Here is a 19,804-nt window from a genome sequence, read left to right as displayed (position 1 = left end):
GTTTCACTTTTGTTGAGGTGTATTATTTCCAAATCCTCAAAAAAATCTGTAAATCAAATTATTACAGTTAATTTTAAGACCGGAATCATACATTTCACGAGAACTAATAAGATTTATTTGTTCATAATTAACATATAAACGTTTGAGTATTTGAACAGAATAATATCGCTAGGGTAAAATTTTTTATTACCATGTAATTCTGTTACAAGTACATCACGTCACTATTTACATTCACTGTGTATTTCGTATACTTTTTGTATTCTTCTTCAGTGTATGAGGTTAAATCATTATACATGATTTAAAGTGTTGTGAGATACACAGTGAATGTGGTTAGTGACGTGATATACTTATAACAGAAATAAATGGTAATAAAAAATTTCACCCTAGTTTATGTTTTAGTATCTTGATGTGAACAAAAATTCCTTCATTGTTTGCATTTTCGTCAATAATGAATGCATTAGAGAAGGTTAAAACATTTTCACATCGCCAATCATTGTAATATCATTTCGATACGAAAAATTATACAGTTCTTAGATAACAATTAACAAATCCATATAACTGTTTATGAAAATGGAATTAATTTTTATTTGGGTAATTTAGCCTCATATATATTTTTTAATAGAAAATATCAGAGCCCTTATAACGATTTGGATGGGGGAAATACCACCGGCTACTTCCTATTTATTGGGGTTATTTTGAATTAAAATGATTTGTATGTCACGAGTCATAAGTGTAAGTAGGATTGTTTGATTACCGGCCATCCAGTTACTGTTTGTCCCTTCATATAATAACATGAACATCATACTGGTAGTTGAAACTCAAAAGTTTATGGTTACTTAAAAGTTCTTGCTCGAATCGAATCGTCTCCAAGCCCTACATCTATGATATGATGAATACGATACTGCATTATTTAAATTCTAAACTCCCAGTGAAATCCATAGTAATGCTATGCTACACTAGCAGTTCAATTAGAAATTCCTACGTGAAAAGTAAAACATAACAAACTGGTTTTATTCACTTTTGTTGCAATGATAAGTTAGATACCTTAATTGTACGGTGAGAGGCCATAGATTATACATACAGATTCTTAAATCCTACTTAAATGAACTACTTAACACTTCTCAAAAAATTGGATATTCATTTTTGAGGAAATCCAAACAGGTGTCATCTTGCAAGAAAATTCGTTCGATAACGAGAACAATATTCACATATGCAAGAGTAAAGTGCATAATTACAAATATTTTTAAACTGTATGCTCGTTTTCGACATACCTTTTTTATTCCTCTACAGTTATTTTAGTTAGCCTTAGTTTGCCAAAGTACTTAAGGTATAACCATCCTAATATGTGCAGATCGTCAAACGCCTTTAGTTTGCCAGACAAAGCCAAGAATTTGGTAGAAAAGGGAACGCTTACAAATCGCCAGACGCAACGAAAAGCACAAAAAATTAACGAAAGAGGATTAAATTATAAGCGAGAAAGGGGCTATACGAAAATAATAATTACTAATAATTATTCCTCAGAGGAACAAATTTAATTGAGATGTTTGGTACAGTAAGCAACAGCAGCCCGCCAGCCAGGTCATCGGAACAACAGGAAAATCTCACAGACAAAATCTGTACAGTAGTGAAAAGAGAGGACTTTTTTTCTCGAATTCATGAAGACCGAAAACAGCACGTTTAAACTCATCAACAGCACGGAGTATAATTACCGTTCATGCTCAAAACAAATTATTACAATGATTAGAAGTCTAGGAACGTTAATTTGGCGCGTTAGTATTATTTCCGTTCTTCTTTATGCCATTATTCGTGACTCTATCATAAAATTAGGCTTTTCACTGATTTTAGTTTAACACGCTGCTTCAGAAGTAAGTTACATTACACCACTCACCTTTGGATTAGAGCTACGGCGTCGTAAACCTCTCTTGAAATGAAGTTATACGTTAGAGTAGGTAATTGAAAAAGTTTTGAATTATCCGATATGCGCGTAAACACTTTGAATTTAGCAAATTGTTGTTCACCACAGTAGAACATGGAAATTTAACAATTATGCAGAGAACCGGAGATGTACTAAATCATAATAAAGGACCATTAGATCCATAGTGTTCAATGTTGAGAATCCATTGTAAGATTAGAGGTTGCAGTTTGAAAAACCGGCTTCAGTTGTATTTTTGAATGCAAAAACCGAACACAGAATTGTGCAATACGAAAATCGCTGAAAAATGTATTTTTTGCAAGAACCGAAAAGAAAAACTCTGAATTCAAAAACCGGATAAAAAAAAGTGTTTATCCGGTAGGGGAAAGTAGTATAAAGAGCCTTCTTTCGTTTCTAAGTATTCAACCCTTTTCTAAACAAAAGTTTTGTCACTAACACGATCTTTTCGTGGGATCCTGCTGCTATGCAAATATGGCAGTCGTCGTCTGCTGTGAAATTTGAATGAACTGAATATATCATTAGGCAGCTTTTCGATGTAAGATTTTGCTTCGACTAAAAAGACATGTTATCTGTGTGCAGCGTATAATAGTCTTTTGCTGACCATATTATTTTACCGATTTCTCAACTTTTGAAACAATATCTTTGCTTCGGCTCTAAGAAGTAACTCCGACAATAATTTAGCAATTCTGCTGTTATAGCGACGAAATTTTCATGTCACTCAAATATATCTATGAAATATACTCAAGAATTAAGTATATTTATTTAAATTGTCCTGCTTATTTTAATAAATAAACTTTTTATCCTATTAAATTTAATAAATCAATCGATTACTATTCTTTCAAGTCATAATTTTTAAGAGACAAACGAATATTGATATAGATACATGAAGATCGATAAAAAAAGTTATCATCTCACAGCTAGTTGGATAAAGCCCGTTTTTTCATAACAGTCACTCTATGGACGAAACGCCCCACTCTCGATTCAGCAGTTTGCTTCGCTTTAAAGTTTTATTTTATAGATTTATAGAAATTATTGAAACAGATCGTAGCATTGGGAGGATTGAAAATGTTGGTTCATAATTGCAATTAGTTGACTACGAAGATAATTTTTTATTTTTTGCAAATAATATTTTTTTCTATTTTGACATTTTAAGCAGCATAACGCATCAGTTCAGTTCATCCGCTGCAGACGCTTGAGATTCATTGTATTTGCCTACCGATTAGATAGCATGAATAAAAGGGGATTCAAGACATTTCAAGATAACGAGATTACCAATATTCCACTGTGCTTAGTGAAAATGAGCAATCTGCGTAGACATAATTTCGGAGATAATATTTTAAACTTATATTCAGATGAAATGTTATAGTTTTAGGTTTATGTTTTTGATTGCCATAAGTAGCGTACTCTCTATTAGTAAAAAGTTTTGGTGTTTTTATACATGGATCAATTGGTATGAAAAATTGTGTAATCTGCAGTCAGTTTTTGAATTAACTCATCCACAAGTAATTAATAATAATTTGCTTTGTAGTAAAATATAGATCTAAACAAAGCAATATGTTGTACAACTTAACAAACAAGTTTTGTATCCAACGTGAATCGACATGTTTGGTTCATCTGTAAAAAAAATATTAAGAAAACTCGAGTTACCTGTAATAAATCCTAGTTTTTCCAAGCTTATGATGATTATTCACTGAACAGAAGTTCTTAAGATGAACTCCGCGACATTTCGTTCCGATACATTGTGGCTATGACAGTACCTATGAATAAATTAATAAAATATCAGATAGAAAACTACAATTTCTGCACACATATTGCGGATGTAGTGGGAATTAAAAGCACTTAATCATCGATATAAAACCCGGGATGAAATAAGTAGACGTATCTATCTAAACACACTAAATTTCATATAATTCAGACAACTGGAAAACAGGACTAACTAAATTATAAAATTGGCCTAAAAACGCATTATATTATTTTATTAGTATTATTGCTAGATCTTACTTGAAAATCACTATTTTTGAGCATTCGAAAAGTTAAAAAATATTAAATGTCCAGGAAACGAATTTGGTTTGATATTAGGAAATTGTTGATCCGTGATTATCCAACGGCCTTTCTCTCCAGAATATTGATAAAAATATTTAGTTTCCTTGGGGTTATGCAACACTTATGGAGGAGGTATGGAAGCGATGCTATGGTGCAAAATAATACGGATAAGGATAACAACACACTAACAGAATGTCAAATGTTGCTCATTTAGCCAAACAAAATCCGAAATTTTTATCTAGAGAGATTGTTGAATCAATAAATTTAAATGTTGATCGACGTATTGTTCGTCGATGGCTAAACGATAGTGGATTGCGTGTCCTTTCTGAAACACCGCCCTCACAATGAGTTATTTAATATTGAGCAAGTCGATATCAATTTTGGCACAAATTTGTCTTATGAATATATTTTCTATGTTCAGAAGAAACTTATCATATACCATTGAAATCAGCTGAAATATCAAAAGAAATAGCAGAACTTATCAGGTGTATGATTTTTTTGTCAGCATTGTATGGGAAATTCTTTTTTGTAAACAGTGAAACATTTCTTTTTGCGAGCACAGGTTTTAAGATTATTACTGATAACGGTGACTGCTTGTATTTAGTAAACATCAGAGTTTCGTACCATAATCAGATTTAAAAAAAGTTAAAAACTTTGAAGAATTGAGTTTCTTATGAAAAACATGAAGAAATTATGCTCACATGCAACTCATTTTCAATTTACTGATTTGGTTTTTCTGGCAGCACCAACTCGGCATTTACAGTCAATCAAACGGTTTCGGATTGTTCAAGTAGAGAAAAGGTGATACTTCAATATCCGTTTTAGTGGCTGTAGATTTAATAAAAGCATTTTTTTCTTCAACTTCAGTATCCGACGGTCATCCCTCATAAGGTTTTGTATCTATTAAGTTAGATTATATATTGTTTATTTTACACCGAGTTTAAGGATTTATTCGTTCACCGCGGTGAAAAATAAGTAGTTTACAAATCAAAAATATTTTACTATAAGTTCTTAGACTTAGTTTGAGTGATAATTACGTCGTGTTTTGCTTTATAGCAACAGAGTATATTTCGTTGGACTGGGAAACCATCCCCGAGGGAGATCTCCCAACAAATGGCCAACGGTATCAAGCATCTTCAGGGTACTGGTCCGGCCTGGACGTCCTTCGGGAAGTCGGCAATCATATTCAATCGTTGACAATATAGGCTTCATATTCAGCAATTGCTTGAATGTTTTACCAGCGAGCATTTTTTTCTAGATCAGTAGTCACTTGGTGCAAGATCTGGCTTATACGGAGGATTAGAAAGTAACTCGAAGTGTTTAATTTAACCATCATGACTATCGACTTGTGAATCGGTGCATTATCTTGGCTAAACAGTGGTTTTCACTTCGACATATGAGATCGTTTTTCCTTGATTTTTGCATTCAAACGATCTAAGAGAAGTGATGCAGCCATCTTTCATCCATTGTAACTTATTGACGCAAAAAGTCTGATCTGAGATCTGTTTGAAACATGACCAAGCATTGCTCTGAATCATTAACACGTTGTTGTTTTCGATCAACTGTGAGTAAACGTGGCACCCACTTTGAAAAGAGCTTTATAAACACACTGCCTTCTAATATCTTCACGGATCTCAGCCATCTCACGCAGTTTCAATTTACGATTAGATATAACCAATTTGTGAACTTTTTAGACGTTTTCTGGAATAACCACCTCATTTGGAGAACCAAAAGGTTTGGATAACACTCTCCAAGCCATTTATTAGTTTGTGCAGTATTTTTTTCATCAAGAAATGTTTATAAATTTACACACGACATTGTTTTGAATTCAATGTTTTGAAAATTACAAAAGCAGCTTCACTTAAATGGATGTGACTTTTTTCTAGCTAATCGAAATGTCATGAAATTTCACACATAGTATTTTGAAAGTGGGTCATTAATTAACGTCACATTAAAGTAATGTTTTTTTTATGTGGAACACATCTTTATTTTCTATATAGGGGTGCAAATCAGAAACTCAAGGAAAAATATACTTGGAAAGTTGTTCAGGTTTAAACACTTACAGCTCAGTCTATTTTGTATCAATTATAAATATTATTCCATCATTTGATTGGAAATATTTCTAAGTTTCGATTTGAATGTATGAAGCCACGTATTTTTAATTATATATGATTGAAATTTTGATTAGTATCGAGCAGTATCCTACTTTGTCTGCTAAAAATCTTCGACATACCGGATTCCCCTGCCATAGACGACGGTTTTGAAGAAGTAAGCGATATATCAAAGGGAAAGCATCGCTCTGATTGGTCAATCGATGCAGAAGCGAAGCTGTTGGAAGCACGCGAATCTATAAATAGATGCAAAATTATAGCTAACGTTTCAGTCCTACGCGTAGCATGCTAGAGGTAGGTTGTTGCTAGACAGCAAGGCAAAAAGTGCCATAAAACGATTTGAGGCTTTAATTGGTATGCTCTAATCTTGTGTCATGCAAGCTCGGATGAAATTCCGTGTTACGTCGTTTCGTCTGAGAAATTGACAATTACCCCGAGTAAATTTTTAATACTTAAGATCAATTTCTAATTAATATAAGATGAACTCCATGGATAATGAGTAAAAGTTTATCGCTTCAACCGAAATCGCAAAATGGTAATAATGATAGAGAAACTTAACGCTATAAAATTAGGTGCTTGCATACAAAACTTGAACACAAGCTTTGCGAAGGAAAGCTAAATAACGAAATCCGTATCGCAAGTATGTACAAAGATATAATTGCATACATTTGGGATATTGGTGTAATTTCGTCGGCTATAATGTCGTTTTCGTTTTTAAATTGCACTACCCCGGTGTAGGGAAAGCTGCACTGAAACCGTTCGTTTTTACCCAAAGCACTACACCAGTGCTACACTTTTTCTGCACCGATACCACTGGTGTAGCACTCATCAAAAGATTGGAATTGTTTATTGTAGTCAAGGGTTACTGTTTATGTTTTTATCATTTTTGTTCGTTTATTTATGCCATGGTGTAGCACTGCACCGGTGTAATGCTGTATAAAAACGAAAACGACATTAAACAAATACAAATCAAACAATGTTCGTAATCAAGATCAATCTAAGCAGACCCTCATACAATTGCGGATTTAAAAGTGTGACGATTGATTGAACTGTTTGATTGTAGATCATGAGAAATTTTGGTTGCCTTGTTCCACATCAATGGCTCGAACAACCCGATGGGGTTGATCCTTGTAGTTTTTTTTCCAATCAAAATTTCAATCGTACTCCAAAAAACCAGTGCAATAACTCTATATTTTCTAATCACGATTTTTTTTATAGGATACCACGTTAGCTATATGTGATATTTAAAAATTTACAAGCGCAACTGTAAATACTATAGCAAGTTGCATGTTTTCAAATTCATTTCCTTAGTCCGTAATGAACTATCTTTTGAAATTTTACTCGGTTCAATAGATGTCAAATTACTATTTGGAGTATACATTCAATAATTTAAAAAAAATTATGGTCCAACATGTTCTTAAACCTATGTTACATCATAAAAAAAACAATGTTGGTAGCTTACATTGGTAGTTTACACAATTCCTATATTATTAATTTCTGATCACACCACATACTTACTTGACTGCTAATGTGATATCTTGCTCAGTAATTCGCAATGCTTAGTTCTCAATAATCAACTGATTGAATATGATGCGTATCCTCGCTCAACCAAACCATTCATTCCCGTCGGTACTTGAAGAAAATATTCGGTTTCGACTTCGTTACACCTTAAAATCTGTTACACTCTCTGGGAATATCGTTAAAATTCCAAAACAATTTGTACTGTCACATAATCACTGTATATAAATCGTCTATCGTTGATCGAACAAATATTCCAGTAAATTGAACTAGTGTAATTCCACCATGAATCTTCATAACACCAATATGTATCAATTAAAAACTGGGAACATTTCACTTCTTATTCCAAATTCTGTACCAACCACAAGTTTTGCCATTGTTTCCGATTTTTTCGAACCTATGATAGGAGAGATTTCTACAATTCTCTTCATCATAATACTTTCCACAATGGATCTATCGATAAATGAGTTAGAAAGCACGCACGCGATGTTCGATGCCATTCACACCCGCGCCGGTGCGGGCGCGGAAACCGCGTTCGCATCTAACTACGCTCCCACTAATGCAGTCCCGTTGGTGGTTTGTTTATGAATGAAAATCAAACAGACATCGAGAGGATGGCCAACAAGTTACGGTGAACGCGAAGCGAGAGAAGTCAATTATGAGTAAAGCAAGAGAGATGAAAAGACTACAAATACACACAAACAAAGGACACGGCGGTCGAAGAATGTTACGTTACGTGTATGCAATGAGAGAGAGAAAGAAACAAAATTTTGAAATCATTGCAATCTGCCCGTAGCATGTTTCTTGGTGGCGTGTCAAATATAAACAGAAGTGTTAGATGCATTAGGTTGCCTCAAGTAAATTTAAAAAATTCTATTTCGTTTGACTTAACAGCAACCTAACCTAAATTTACTTCTGAAATTCTTTTCCAATTTTTGATAAAGGTCAATTTAGTATTTAATCAACTTGTAACAACACCAAAAAAATCCAGTAAGATTCATCCTCTAGATAGGGAAGCATTGCAGCAAAAACGGAAAAAAATCTTACGAACGATCAAATTTAAATTGACTTATAGTCGTTCATCCGTATTAAAAAAAACAATTTCATTATAGGGTTCTTCAACGAAACTGCATTCGATATTTCAACAAAATAAAAGATGTTGTGAAAAATAAATTTATATTATTTTTGCATTTTTTTTTCTCAGTGTGCACCTAGTGATGAGATGATTTTTTGTTTTTTTATTGGTTTATTTAGCCCCAGCTTTAACCAATTGGTCATTCGCGGGGGGGGGGGGGGGGGTGGTGAGATGATGTCCTTCTCACAGTGCTCCTATTTTCATATAAATTAGGGTAACGGTACCCCTATAATCCCAGCTCCATTAGTCATATAAGAAAATCATTAGTTAGACTGAGATTAAGACCATTCGCTTCGAGATGAAATTAAGACTATTCGCTTCGAGTTTTTGCATCGCTATAACAGCAGTATGAAACAATTTTCGAACTACTTTTTCAGCGGTATTGCTTCTAAGAGCCGAAGCAAAGATTTTGTATTCAATTGTACACAATTCATTGATTGAAAGATGAGTAATTGGTAAAATGTCATGGTGGCTCTACTAATGAGATGACTATTGGTACAATAGTCCTACTAAAGGATTCTTCCAAAAACCTATATTTGGACATGAACCTGCATAACCTTTTCAATTTGTTTTTAGCCAAATTTGAAAGGAATTTAACGTTTTATGTACTATGACTAGAAGGCCCTGTAAATCCGAGACCGGAAGTAAGATCCGAATGAAATTTAGTATCAACTTATGGAACCATTAGAGTTTAAAATTGTGAAAATCGGTTCCGCCGTCTATAAGAAAAGTGAGTGAGTTTCATTTTGGAGTATGAGGACCATTATTTTCGGTAGTTTCGGAGTCGGAATCCGGGGAGCGGTTTACTTGAAGTCGGTTCTAATGACCAAAACCTAGAAGTTCTGGTCTAGAATAATTCGTGTTTGGAAACTGTATAAGTTTTGAGCTCAATTTAGAAGATTTAGTACATAGTTAACAGAACACAGTTTTTGTATCGTCGTACAGTGGTCCCTTTCATAAAAAAACATTTTTTTGTGTGTGCTTCAAGGTTTGGTTGTGGAGCTTTCGTGTCTTCAGGAGACTTTTTGGAAAAGTCCACTTTTTTGATACAGTCAACATTGCCATTATTCCACCTAAGAGATATATTTTCTTTTCAATTACGAGATAGAGAATTGATGTCTTCAGAAAGGTGGTAAGGTAGTAAAAATAACAAGAAAATATGCCGAAAAAATGAACTCTTTTAAATGCTTCGCTGTCGAAATATGGAGTAGGGGAGACCGGGGCTAGTTGGCCGAGTTTCGCTTTCGAAATTTCTGTACTCTTTCTGGTTAGACATTTTGATAAACGCTTTGCTCTGTCATGAAGATACAGCTTTTGAACACATGTGTGATTTTTTTCATTCCTGTATGAAAATCAGGAAAATAGTTATTAACAATCAAATGTGGAGAAAATAAATCGGCCAACTAACCCCAGAGCCGGGGTAGGTTGGCCGAGTATTAAAAAGTATGTGAAACATATCAATTGCATCAATAAACGTTTTCATTAGTTAGAAAAGTGTGTATGCATCATTTTTATTATGTAAGTACGTGAAAATACTCCCCTTCTCGGTTTTTGTGTCTTTTTAACTACTCTGGAATTAGTTTTTGCAGCATTAGTGATTTTTTTCAGTTTCCCTTCTACCTTTTCCTCCACCAGCTTTCGCGCTTACGCTTGGTTTCATTTTTTACTCCTCCAATGCTGCTTTTACTGAAGAATTGTTAAAATTTTGGATTAATTCGGGATTCACGACCTTCATGCTCCTCCGAATCAGCCTTGGAAAGAGGTCTGCTATTTTCAGGAGGGCTTACATCTGCAGCAGATTCTATACTGTTGGACGAGTTTTATTCGGGGTTGGGTCAATCTGCGAGTAATCCTGTCAGGAATTCTAAACGCTAAAAGTTTTGATGACATTTGATTCATAACATATTGTAATCATATTTTATATCGACAATTCCCAACTTTTAATTATGCTAATCTCTTATTTCTATTTGTCAATGATTTTAATTTATTTCCATCACCTGTTTCTCATGAATATTTTTTCTAATAATCATCATTATAAACATACAATCCAATTCCGTCCAAAAAAGACTCTAAGCTAAAATTACAACTCGGCCAACCAACCCCGCACAAAACTCGGCCAACCTGACCCAATGAATGTTTTCGAGAAAAATCACGATTAGCAAAACTAAAAGTAAGGTTATACTGAAAACCATTATGCCATTTTGTAAAGTTTTAAATACCCTTTCCAATGATACCACGTTTTTGGAAATCAAATATAAATTGATCCACGTTACACGCATTACTTTACAAAAAAAGAAATTTACTCACCAGTGCCGAAAAAAGAAAAACCGTGCTCCTGCACAAATGACAACACAGAAACACCTAAAATCACATCGGTACGTGGGTGACCTAATGCTCCACCAAAATCATCATAGATGTCGCTATTGTGCATAATAGCTTTTTCAGAAAAGCTACTCTGCCAACCGGCCGTTCGACCAACTAGCCCCGGTCTCTCCTATTGTTTATTAGAGATTCTCAAAATCGAACTTTCCATCATAATTTTTTTCAATGATTTTTATTTTTTTTATGCCAAATATCTTAGAAATGCATGAAACATTCAGATCTGATGTAATCTCAAAAAAAATATTATTTTTAAATCGACTTTGGAACGTAAAAAAAATTTTAGATTTCCTAATTTGAAATTTTGTTTTTGATGCCAAATGTCTAAGAAATTCATGAAACGTTGAGATATGGTGTAATCTCAAAAAACAAATTCATGGAGATCTGGTGTAATTTAAAAACCCTGTTTTAATCCACCTAGTGGTGTAATTATGCCTTTCTCATATCAATCATACTATCATATATAGTACTGTGGCGTTCTTCAAAAAAATTTCTTCGATTCTTGAAAGAAAAATTGAAATTGGTTTGTTTGACCGTCTCCTGATAAAAATTATCAATTGGAGAAGATTTGAGGTCGATTTAGAAAATTTTTTACGGGTTTTCGCTCTTTTCACTGATAGTACAGGGTGATTTTTTAAGAGCTTGAGAACTTTTTTAAACAATAAAACGCATAAAATTTGCAAAATCTCATCGGTTCTTTATTTTAAACGTTAGATTGGTACATGACATTTACTTTTTGAAGATAATTTCATTTAAATGTTGACCGCGGCTGCGTCTTAGGTGGTCCATTCGGAAAATCCGCTTTTTTATCGACAAATTTTGTTCAGCGATGAGGCTCATTTCTGGTTGAATGGCTACGTAAATAAGCAAAATTGCCGCATTTGGAGTGAAGAGCAACCAGAAGCCGTTCAAGAACTGCCCATGCATCCCGAAAAATGCACTGTTTGGTGTGGTTTGTACGCTGGTGGAATCATTGGACCGTATTTTTTCAAAGATGCTGTTGGACGCAACGTTACAGTGAATGGCGATCGCTATCGTTCGATGCTAACAAACTTTTTTGTTGCCAAAAATGGAAGAACTGAACTTGGTTGACATGTGGTTTCAACAAGATGGCGCTACATGCCACACAGCTCGCGATTCTATGGCCATTTTGAGGGAAAACTTCGGAGAACAATTCATCTCAAGAAATGGACCGGTAAGTTGGCCACCAAGATCATGCGATTTGACGCCTTTAGACTATTTTTTGTGGGGCTACGTCAAGTCTAAAGTCTACAGAAATAAGCCAGTAACTATTCCAGCTTTGGAAGACAACATTTCCGAAGAAATTCGGGCTATTCCGGCCGAAATGCTCGAAAAAGTTGCCCAAAATTGGACTTTCCGAATGGACCACCTAAGACGCAGCCGCGGTCAACATTTAAATGAAATTATCTTCAAAAAGTAAATGTCATGTACCAATCTAACGTTTAAAATAAAGAACCGATGAGATTTTGCAAATTTTATGCGTTTTATTGTTTAAAAAAGTTCTCAAGCTCTTAAAAAATTACCCTTTATAAAATTTTTAACACATTTTACCCTATATTCCGGAACCGGAAGTCATATTTAGGAATTCATTTGAATCAATTCTGTCATCTCCGAAAAAAATTGAATATATATATATATATATATATATATATATATATATATAGATATATATATATATATATATATATATATATATATATATATATATATATATATATATATATATATATATATATATATATATATATATATATATATATATATATATATATGATTTCTGGTTCCGGAATTACAGGGTGAAAATGTTAAAAATTCGATATCCAGAATAACCAAAATGACCATACACTGAGGAGTTTTTTACGTGATTTTTATGCGGTTCCGTTTGCACGCGGCTTTTTTCAAGGTGATTTTCGAAGTTACGCATTTTTTTACGCAGACATCTGAAGCTACGCGTGTTTTTATGCGAAATTTCGCGGTTTTCTTAGAATTGCATAAAACGTCGAGATCTGGTGTTATCCCGAAATTTTGTTTAGGTCAACTGACACTTTTTCGTTTATTTAAAAAAAATGCATTTCTCATATAGAAAGGTTATGCAATCACTGTGAAACCCGACTTTTAAACCTCGGCCCCTTAAATGAAAGATCTTAAAACCCCATAGAAAATTTCTGAATTCAATATTGATCCAACTTTCAGTTCCGGAATTACAGCGTAATTAGTGTAAACTTTACAATTTCATGTGTGTTTTTCTCAAGAAGGACTACGTAAAGAGCAGCCATTTCCTTGAAATTTGTTAAATACCGGAAGACCGCTTGCAATGGTGTAGAATAATTACTTCCATGGGTATTGGGGCCTTAGCTTTTTGCCGTGGGACCACAGTCATTTTTGCCTTTCTCATATAGAAAGGTTAGGCAATCACTGTGAAAACTGAACATTTAACCGAGGCCGAATGACATATACCATTCGACTCAGCTCGACGAACTGAGCAAATGTCTGTGTGTGTATGTATGTACGTATGTAACAAAAATGTGCACTTGATTTTCTCAGAGATGGATGGAGACGATTTTCACAAACTTAGATTCAAATGAAATGTCTCTTGGTCCTATAAGGTGCTATTGAATTTTACCCTAATCGGACTTCCAGTTAGGGAGTAACGGGATAAAATGAGCAAAAAAAAAGTGCGCTCGATTTTCTCAGAGACCGCTCAACCGATTTCCTTCAACTAAGATTTAAATAAAATACCTTGTACTCTCATTGGTTGCTATTGAATTTCATCTGGATCCGAAATGTGCAAAATGAACTAAAAACGTGCAATCGATTTTCTCAGAGACCGCTGATCCAATTTTTGCCGATGGTTTGACACAAACACAAAGATTCAAATGAATGGTTCTGTGGTCCCATACAGGATTTCTGAATTTTATCCGGATCCGACTTCCGGTTTCGGTATTATAGGGTGCAGTGTGTTTAAAATTTGATACTATCACTTAAAGGGGCGAAACAAAAGAAGAAAAAAAAATCTAAATCAACATCAAAACTGCTCCAATCGGTAGTCATTATCAGTAGATAGCCGAACAAAGCGATTTCGTTTATTCCTTCAAGAATCGAAGAAAATTATTTTGAAGAATACCACTGTATGATTGATATGAGAAAGGCATCATTACACCACTAGGGGGATTAAAACAGGTTTTTTTATCACCATCCGCATTTTTTAATGCAAAAGCTAAATCACATAAAATATATATCTTTATAATGAAAAACTAAATATCTATCTTCACAGCAAAGAAGCAACTAAAGAAATGAGTTGCTGTATATCGGGGCACTTTTAAAGCAGTTATAGCCGGAAGTTTCAAATCAGGTTTTAATTCAATAAAAAAATATATAGATAGGCGATGGCAATATTTACAACATGCTTTCAATATAATACCTACCCTGTCTACGAGTGAAGCTAATTGATTTAAGCCGCCATATGAGCACGCATTCAATAGAACTTTTTTCTTCAACATCATTCACACTCTACTTGAGATTTTCTCCAATTGGTCATTTACTGTTCCTCCTTAACCGATAGCAAGTGATAAAGTGACCGATTGAAACTTCAGAGCGATGCGACAATCTGCTGGTTTAGGTGAAGCACATCTCGTAATTAGATCTACATTTTTAAATGAGATAATGACCATAATGGGTGCCAGCTTCTGTATGTATGTGCATATTAACTATATAACAAAACAAACCAATGACACGGGAACGAAGGCAACAGTGTCATACTATGGATCATGAATAGGAATGAAACACCAAGCGTTCGCATTAAATAATAAAAGCATAGCCATGTGAATGAGACCCATCAGACAGGAACGAAAGTTGGTGGAGTGTTGATTATTTAACGAGTAAAATTTTACGGGATGTATCCAATGAGTGAATAAGCGCGCTCTGAGCGGTGGCAATGTCGAAATGCATGGAAACATGGATAATTTCAGTTGATTAAATTGAATGATACAGATGATATCAACGTGATGTGAGCTGGGAATACAAATGATACTAAAGACCGAATCATTGAGTGTGTTGAAGGTGAATTAGTCCCTGATTTGATCCATTCATAAAATCCCAGTCGTTTTGCTGAACAATGAAACAAACGCAATCTAAATATTACAATTAATCAGTCAAATATGTTTATTATCGTTCTATGCGCTGAAGAACATTTCCATTCGAAGAAGCAGGTTCTTTGTTCAGGGACTGAAATATTTTTAAGGCATTGCCTAAAATGATATTAGTAGGTTTATAAAAATCTTCTAAACACTAATCAAAAACACTACACTTATTGACACAACAATCATCGCATAGAATGGCCGATTGTGAAGCCTAATTTAAAAAAAGATATTAGCCACCAGTGTTGGGTCACTCGTCTTCCAAATAAAAGAATACCTAAATAAACAAGTAAAAAAATTTCCTACAGGTTATGGAACCAATTGACCTTCTACTAAATTATTCATGAGGGATCCTTGAAACTCTGACTGAGTAGAAATTTTTTCAAACTTGCTAGAATGATATTTGGAGTAGACGGCTTGCACCTTCATATTGGGAACGTTCTTAACCAGCTTCGCTAATCGTTGAACGATCGGTACCAAATTATCGACAGTATATTTGGTGTAGAATTCTAAAGTCTTTGTCCAAACTTTTTGCTCGTTGTTTGCAAGTGGAAATAGATACAATGCTATGTACAAAGCGGCAGCAGCAATCTGTAAAATATGAAACTCAATATAATCAAAGGAAAAATGGTAGTAATTGATTATAAGTTCAAAATCGATTAGCTGTTGAAACAGTATGTTTCAACATCAACGCACGAAATGTTAAAATGATCGAAGCTAAAAAGCTGAAGGTCTACGTAGAAAAAGTTAATCGTTCACAACGACGCCTAAACACCATGCAATTTTATACGCCGAATGAAATGTTTCATATGAAAGGCTTGTATCTGAAACTTGAATACAATTTCTTAAATCTCATTAAATTCTAATATAGTACATTTATTCCAATATCATTTAGTCTGAAATTCAAGCGTATGAGGTGAATATATAATGGAATATATTACAAATACCTTTCTAAAATAAGGTGTTGCGTCTTCAAGGAGCAAATGAAAATAACTTCAAAGGGACTTTTATGCAACGTTCATAAAAAGCGCTTACCTCAGACGGCTTGAAGTGAGCAGTGCTGTAGTCGACGCTGGCAAGCTCAATGAGATATTTTGCAGCCAAATGATGCTTTTCGACTGCTTTGGCAGCCTTCGAAAAACGTCTCAAAAAGTGCGTCGGTAATGGTTTCCCGAGATGAAAATCCAACACTTTCACAATCTTTTTCTCCATTTCGAGAATTTGACGCTTTTTGTACGTATCGTCAGTGATGTACGCGAAATCGCTGATGTCGGGCGGGAACAGTTCCTCGTACTTGGAAGCGATGAACATGGCCGTCACTCCTACCAGCTGCAGGTCTTTCTTTTGAGTGTCGGTAACCAACTAAAATCGACCAAGAAAGGTAAGTCCTAAAGAATTCCTTTTATTTTGATGAATGTACCTGTAAATATCTATCGATGATGGAAACAGTCATGTGATATGTGTCAATTTCGAGTTTGAACTGGTAATGAACTTCATTGATCCAATCAATGAGAATCGTGCGCATTTTATGATTGATCTAGAGAGAAGTATTATTAGCTATGATTGAAGCCAAATTACCCATACTATACTGAACCTGCTTATGTCCTTCGAGGAAGTTTTCTCTGAGAGCAAAAACATCCTCAAGATCGTTCAAATATTTGTAAATGTCGTTGACATATTCCGACACTAACATTGGATTCCATGCATCATTAATGTCAATGTTTTCAATACCTTCCAATAGTTTGTGTGAGTGCGTTCCGGGCGAATCATATTTCTGAATACAGGAAAAATCAATCATAAAGTGGAGACCATTATGTTTAACTTTCATAAACTAATTTACCTCTTGAGCATGTGAATCGTCATCTTGTGAACTACTTTCAGTAGATGTTGTAGATGATGCATCTGATTGTTTTCTAATCAATTTCAGTTTGTTTAAAGAACGACGAGATAGTCGACTTTCTTCTCGTTTCAGATTTACAAGTTTCACCTTTTTTATCTCAGCACCTTTGGTAACGTGAACAATTTTTGGCTTTGCACTGACTGTGGTTTTAGTCGTGTTGGATTGCTTCACCGCAACGTTCACTCCTACGTTGTTAAGGCTTTTCAAAGAATCGGAGCGAGTAACTGGCTTTGCAACAGGATGCCCATTACCGGTACCATCGTTTTTCTTCCAGTGCGTATCAACGCGAGCTTTAACATGTTTGAAAGAAGAATCGGTTTGCTTGAATGCGATTCCATCTTTGCCTTTGCCGATATCAATGTTCTTCAATACTTTATTACCGAGTTCTCCCAACACAGCTCGTTTACCAAGTGTCGGTTCTTTCAACATTTTCTTCGCCTGAACCCGGGCTGCGTCATTCTGAAAACAGAAAGTGACTTTTGTATAAATTAATCGAACCCATACTCTACATATCTAATCAACTAAGGGCGAAAAAATATATAGCGATATACAATATACGATGTACAACAAAATGTAGTGAATAACGGATATAAAATCAAACATCATATAACTTGGACCTGCGTTTCTGATTTAAAATAACTAATCATGATATATCAATACTTTAGCTCCTAAACTATCAACTGAGTTTTGCTGCATATCCATATTGAGTTTTTCAATACGATGAAATTCGAAATGAGACAGCCTAACATTACGAGAATAGATATGGTTCATAAAAATTAAGTTAGAAAAAAAACCCCACATTATCATGACTAACAAAATTTTCTAAAAACTATTACACTATTATAGTACAATTGAAGAAAGATCTAGCGAAAGCTTAAAATCATTTCATAAAAATCACGAAGGTTATCAATCTCAACGGCCATTTATAATTAGAACAAAAGATTTCTGATCCCTTTAAATTACGATGGCGTCAGTTTGGCTTGGGGAGCAGGTGGCATAACCCATTGTATTCTTGAAGAAGCTTACCTCATCCGTTTTAGCAATCCGAAAATGTGTGGCCATCTTCGCCTGAGAAACTCGCGTTCTTTTAATAGTGCACAAATAAATCTCAATAAACGTAATTTAAAAAAAAAAAAAGTACTAGTGAATCTGTTCAATTCCAACGGCAAACGATGACGTGCTCTCAATGACAGCAAATTAAGCCGTTTGAAAATGCGACCCACAGCAGGCGCGAGAAGATGGAGAACTAAACGAGAGCTTTAACAACAGCAGGGATGCCAAACAGAAAGATATATTTTCATTCGAAAGCAAAAAATGAAACACTGAAAAAAATACAATGCGGTTTAGGCAGAAAAATCACGGTTTTTAAAACATCAACACGGTAAGTTCACAGACTAACAGACAGGACACTCAAATTAGATTCTTCAATCATTTTAACGGTCATTTCGAATATTCCTTTATTTGGGACAGTACTCACATGTGTCATGATGGCGCCACGTTATCCTATCAAAAACATCCTGTCTGTCATCTAGACTGTGTTTATTTTTTTCATTTACCAACAGAGTTGCCATTCATACAGAATTACCTGTAATGTATTGATTTGTATACGTCCATGCGAATTTCATGCAGGATACAGATTTAATACATATTGCCAAAACTATATACAGAATTGTGCCTACTTCTCATCCTTCAACGCAATACAAAACCGAACCCGTTTAGTTGCAATATTTACTTGCTTCTGATCTGCCGCCACTTAATTTCGGGTGAAAATTACCAACACAATAAAAATAGTCTAGATGAACAATGTTGAGAAAAATAAATGGTTACCTTCCAACATCGCTAAAAAGTTAAATATATTATCAACGTAATATAATAATTTACTGTGACGATTCATTTCCAAATATTATGATGAAATCAGGCATCCCTGCAAGCAGCTGATCGGTGTTGACAAACGAGGGGGATCCAACTTGTAAAATAACTTTTATATAACACAAGGGGTGTACCGATAGTAAATAGTTCGCGCAGTACAATATAGGTGGAACTATTGCATCACGAAAAATTATTTTTATAAGAATTTACTCATACTGTCATGTCTGTTAGTCTGTGGTAAGTTGCTCATCAAACTCAAAACATGATTGTCACAATGACGATAAAATGAAGTGTAAATGCACTGCTTGTTTAGAGTTGATAATTTCAGCAAGAGCTGTTGAATCAGCAGGAAAATTACTTCACCTTCTACGATTTGTGATAAAAACGGGCAAATTTATCATAGTAGAAGTTGAAGAAAAAGTTTGCACTCTTAAGCAATGTTTTTCTCGATTTATTGTACGAAAACTAACGTTTATTTAGAATGAATCATTATACTTGGTTCAATACCATTCTTCAAATGCCCGGAAATAACAAATGAAGTATCCAAAATAAATGGTACTCGATCACTAATCATTCTAGTTCTCGGAAAATCAACACTAAACAAATTTCTGTTTAAAAACATGTTAGTCCGAATAAACCTAACCTTATCCAACTTCATACATTTCTGAAGATGTCCCATGTTTTATCGAAGTTCAAACTAGAACAAGTAGTAATAATCATTTTGAAATCAATTTTCTTCTACACTCAAAAAAATATACA

The 19,804-nt window shown here is 34.4% G+C and overlaps 1 protein-coding gene across 2 annotated transcripts in view; it reads right to left on the bottom strand.

Moving 5' to 3' along the window:
* LOC131439625 (G2/mitotic-specific cyclin-B) overlaps window positions 1–18,412 on the bottom strand; it is a 78,831-nt gene extending 60,419 nt beyond the window's left edge. Inside the window, exons 1-7 of one of the 2 annotated variants that reach the window (XM_058610874.1) lie at window positions 18,203–18,412; window positions 17,117–17,635; window positions 16,871–17,050; window positions 16,697–16,813; window positions 16,312–16,638; window positions 14,566–15,867; window positions 3,581–3,690 (exon numbers count right to left, since the gene is read on the bottom strand). In XM_058610874.1, coding sequence (XP_058466857.1) covers window positions 15,586–15,867; window positions 16,312–16,638; window positions 16,697–16,813; window positions 16,871–17,050; window positions 17,117–17,635; window positions 18,203–18,238 — 1,461 coding nt within the window. In that variant the 5' untranslated portion in view covers window positions 18,239–18,412 and the 3' untranslated portion in view covers window positions 3,581–3,690; window positions 14,566–15,585. Of the gene's footprint in view, window positions 1–3,580; window positions 3,691–7,605; window positions 8,204–14,565; window positions 15,868–16,311; window positions 16,639–16,696; window positions 16,814–16,870; window positions 17,051–17,116; window positions 17,636–18,202 lie in introns of those variants that run through there. The other variant, XR_009231155.1, reaches the window with a different exon arrangement.
* Window positions 18,413–19,804: the final 1,392 nt, after the last annotated feature.

The sequence above is a fragment of the Malaya genurostris genome, chromosome 3 (genome assembly GCF_030247185.1).
Source record: "Malaya genurostris strain Urasoe2022 chromosome 3, Malgen_1.1, whole genome shotgun sequence".
Classification (NCBI taxonomy): domain Eukaryota; kingdom Metazoa; phylum Arthropoda; class Insecta; order Diptera; family Culicidae; genus Malaya; species Malaya genurostris.
The sequence above is the reverse complement of the archived record's forward strand: the minus strand, read 5'-3'. Positions and strand labels throughout refer to the sequence as shown.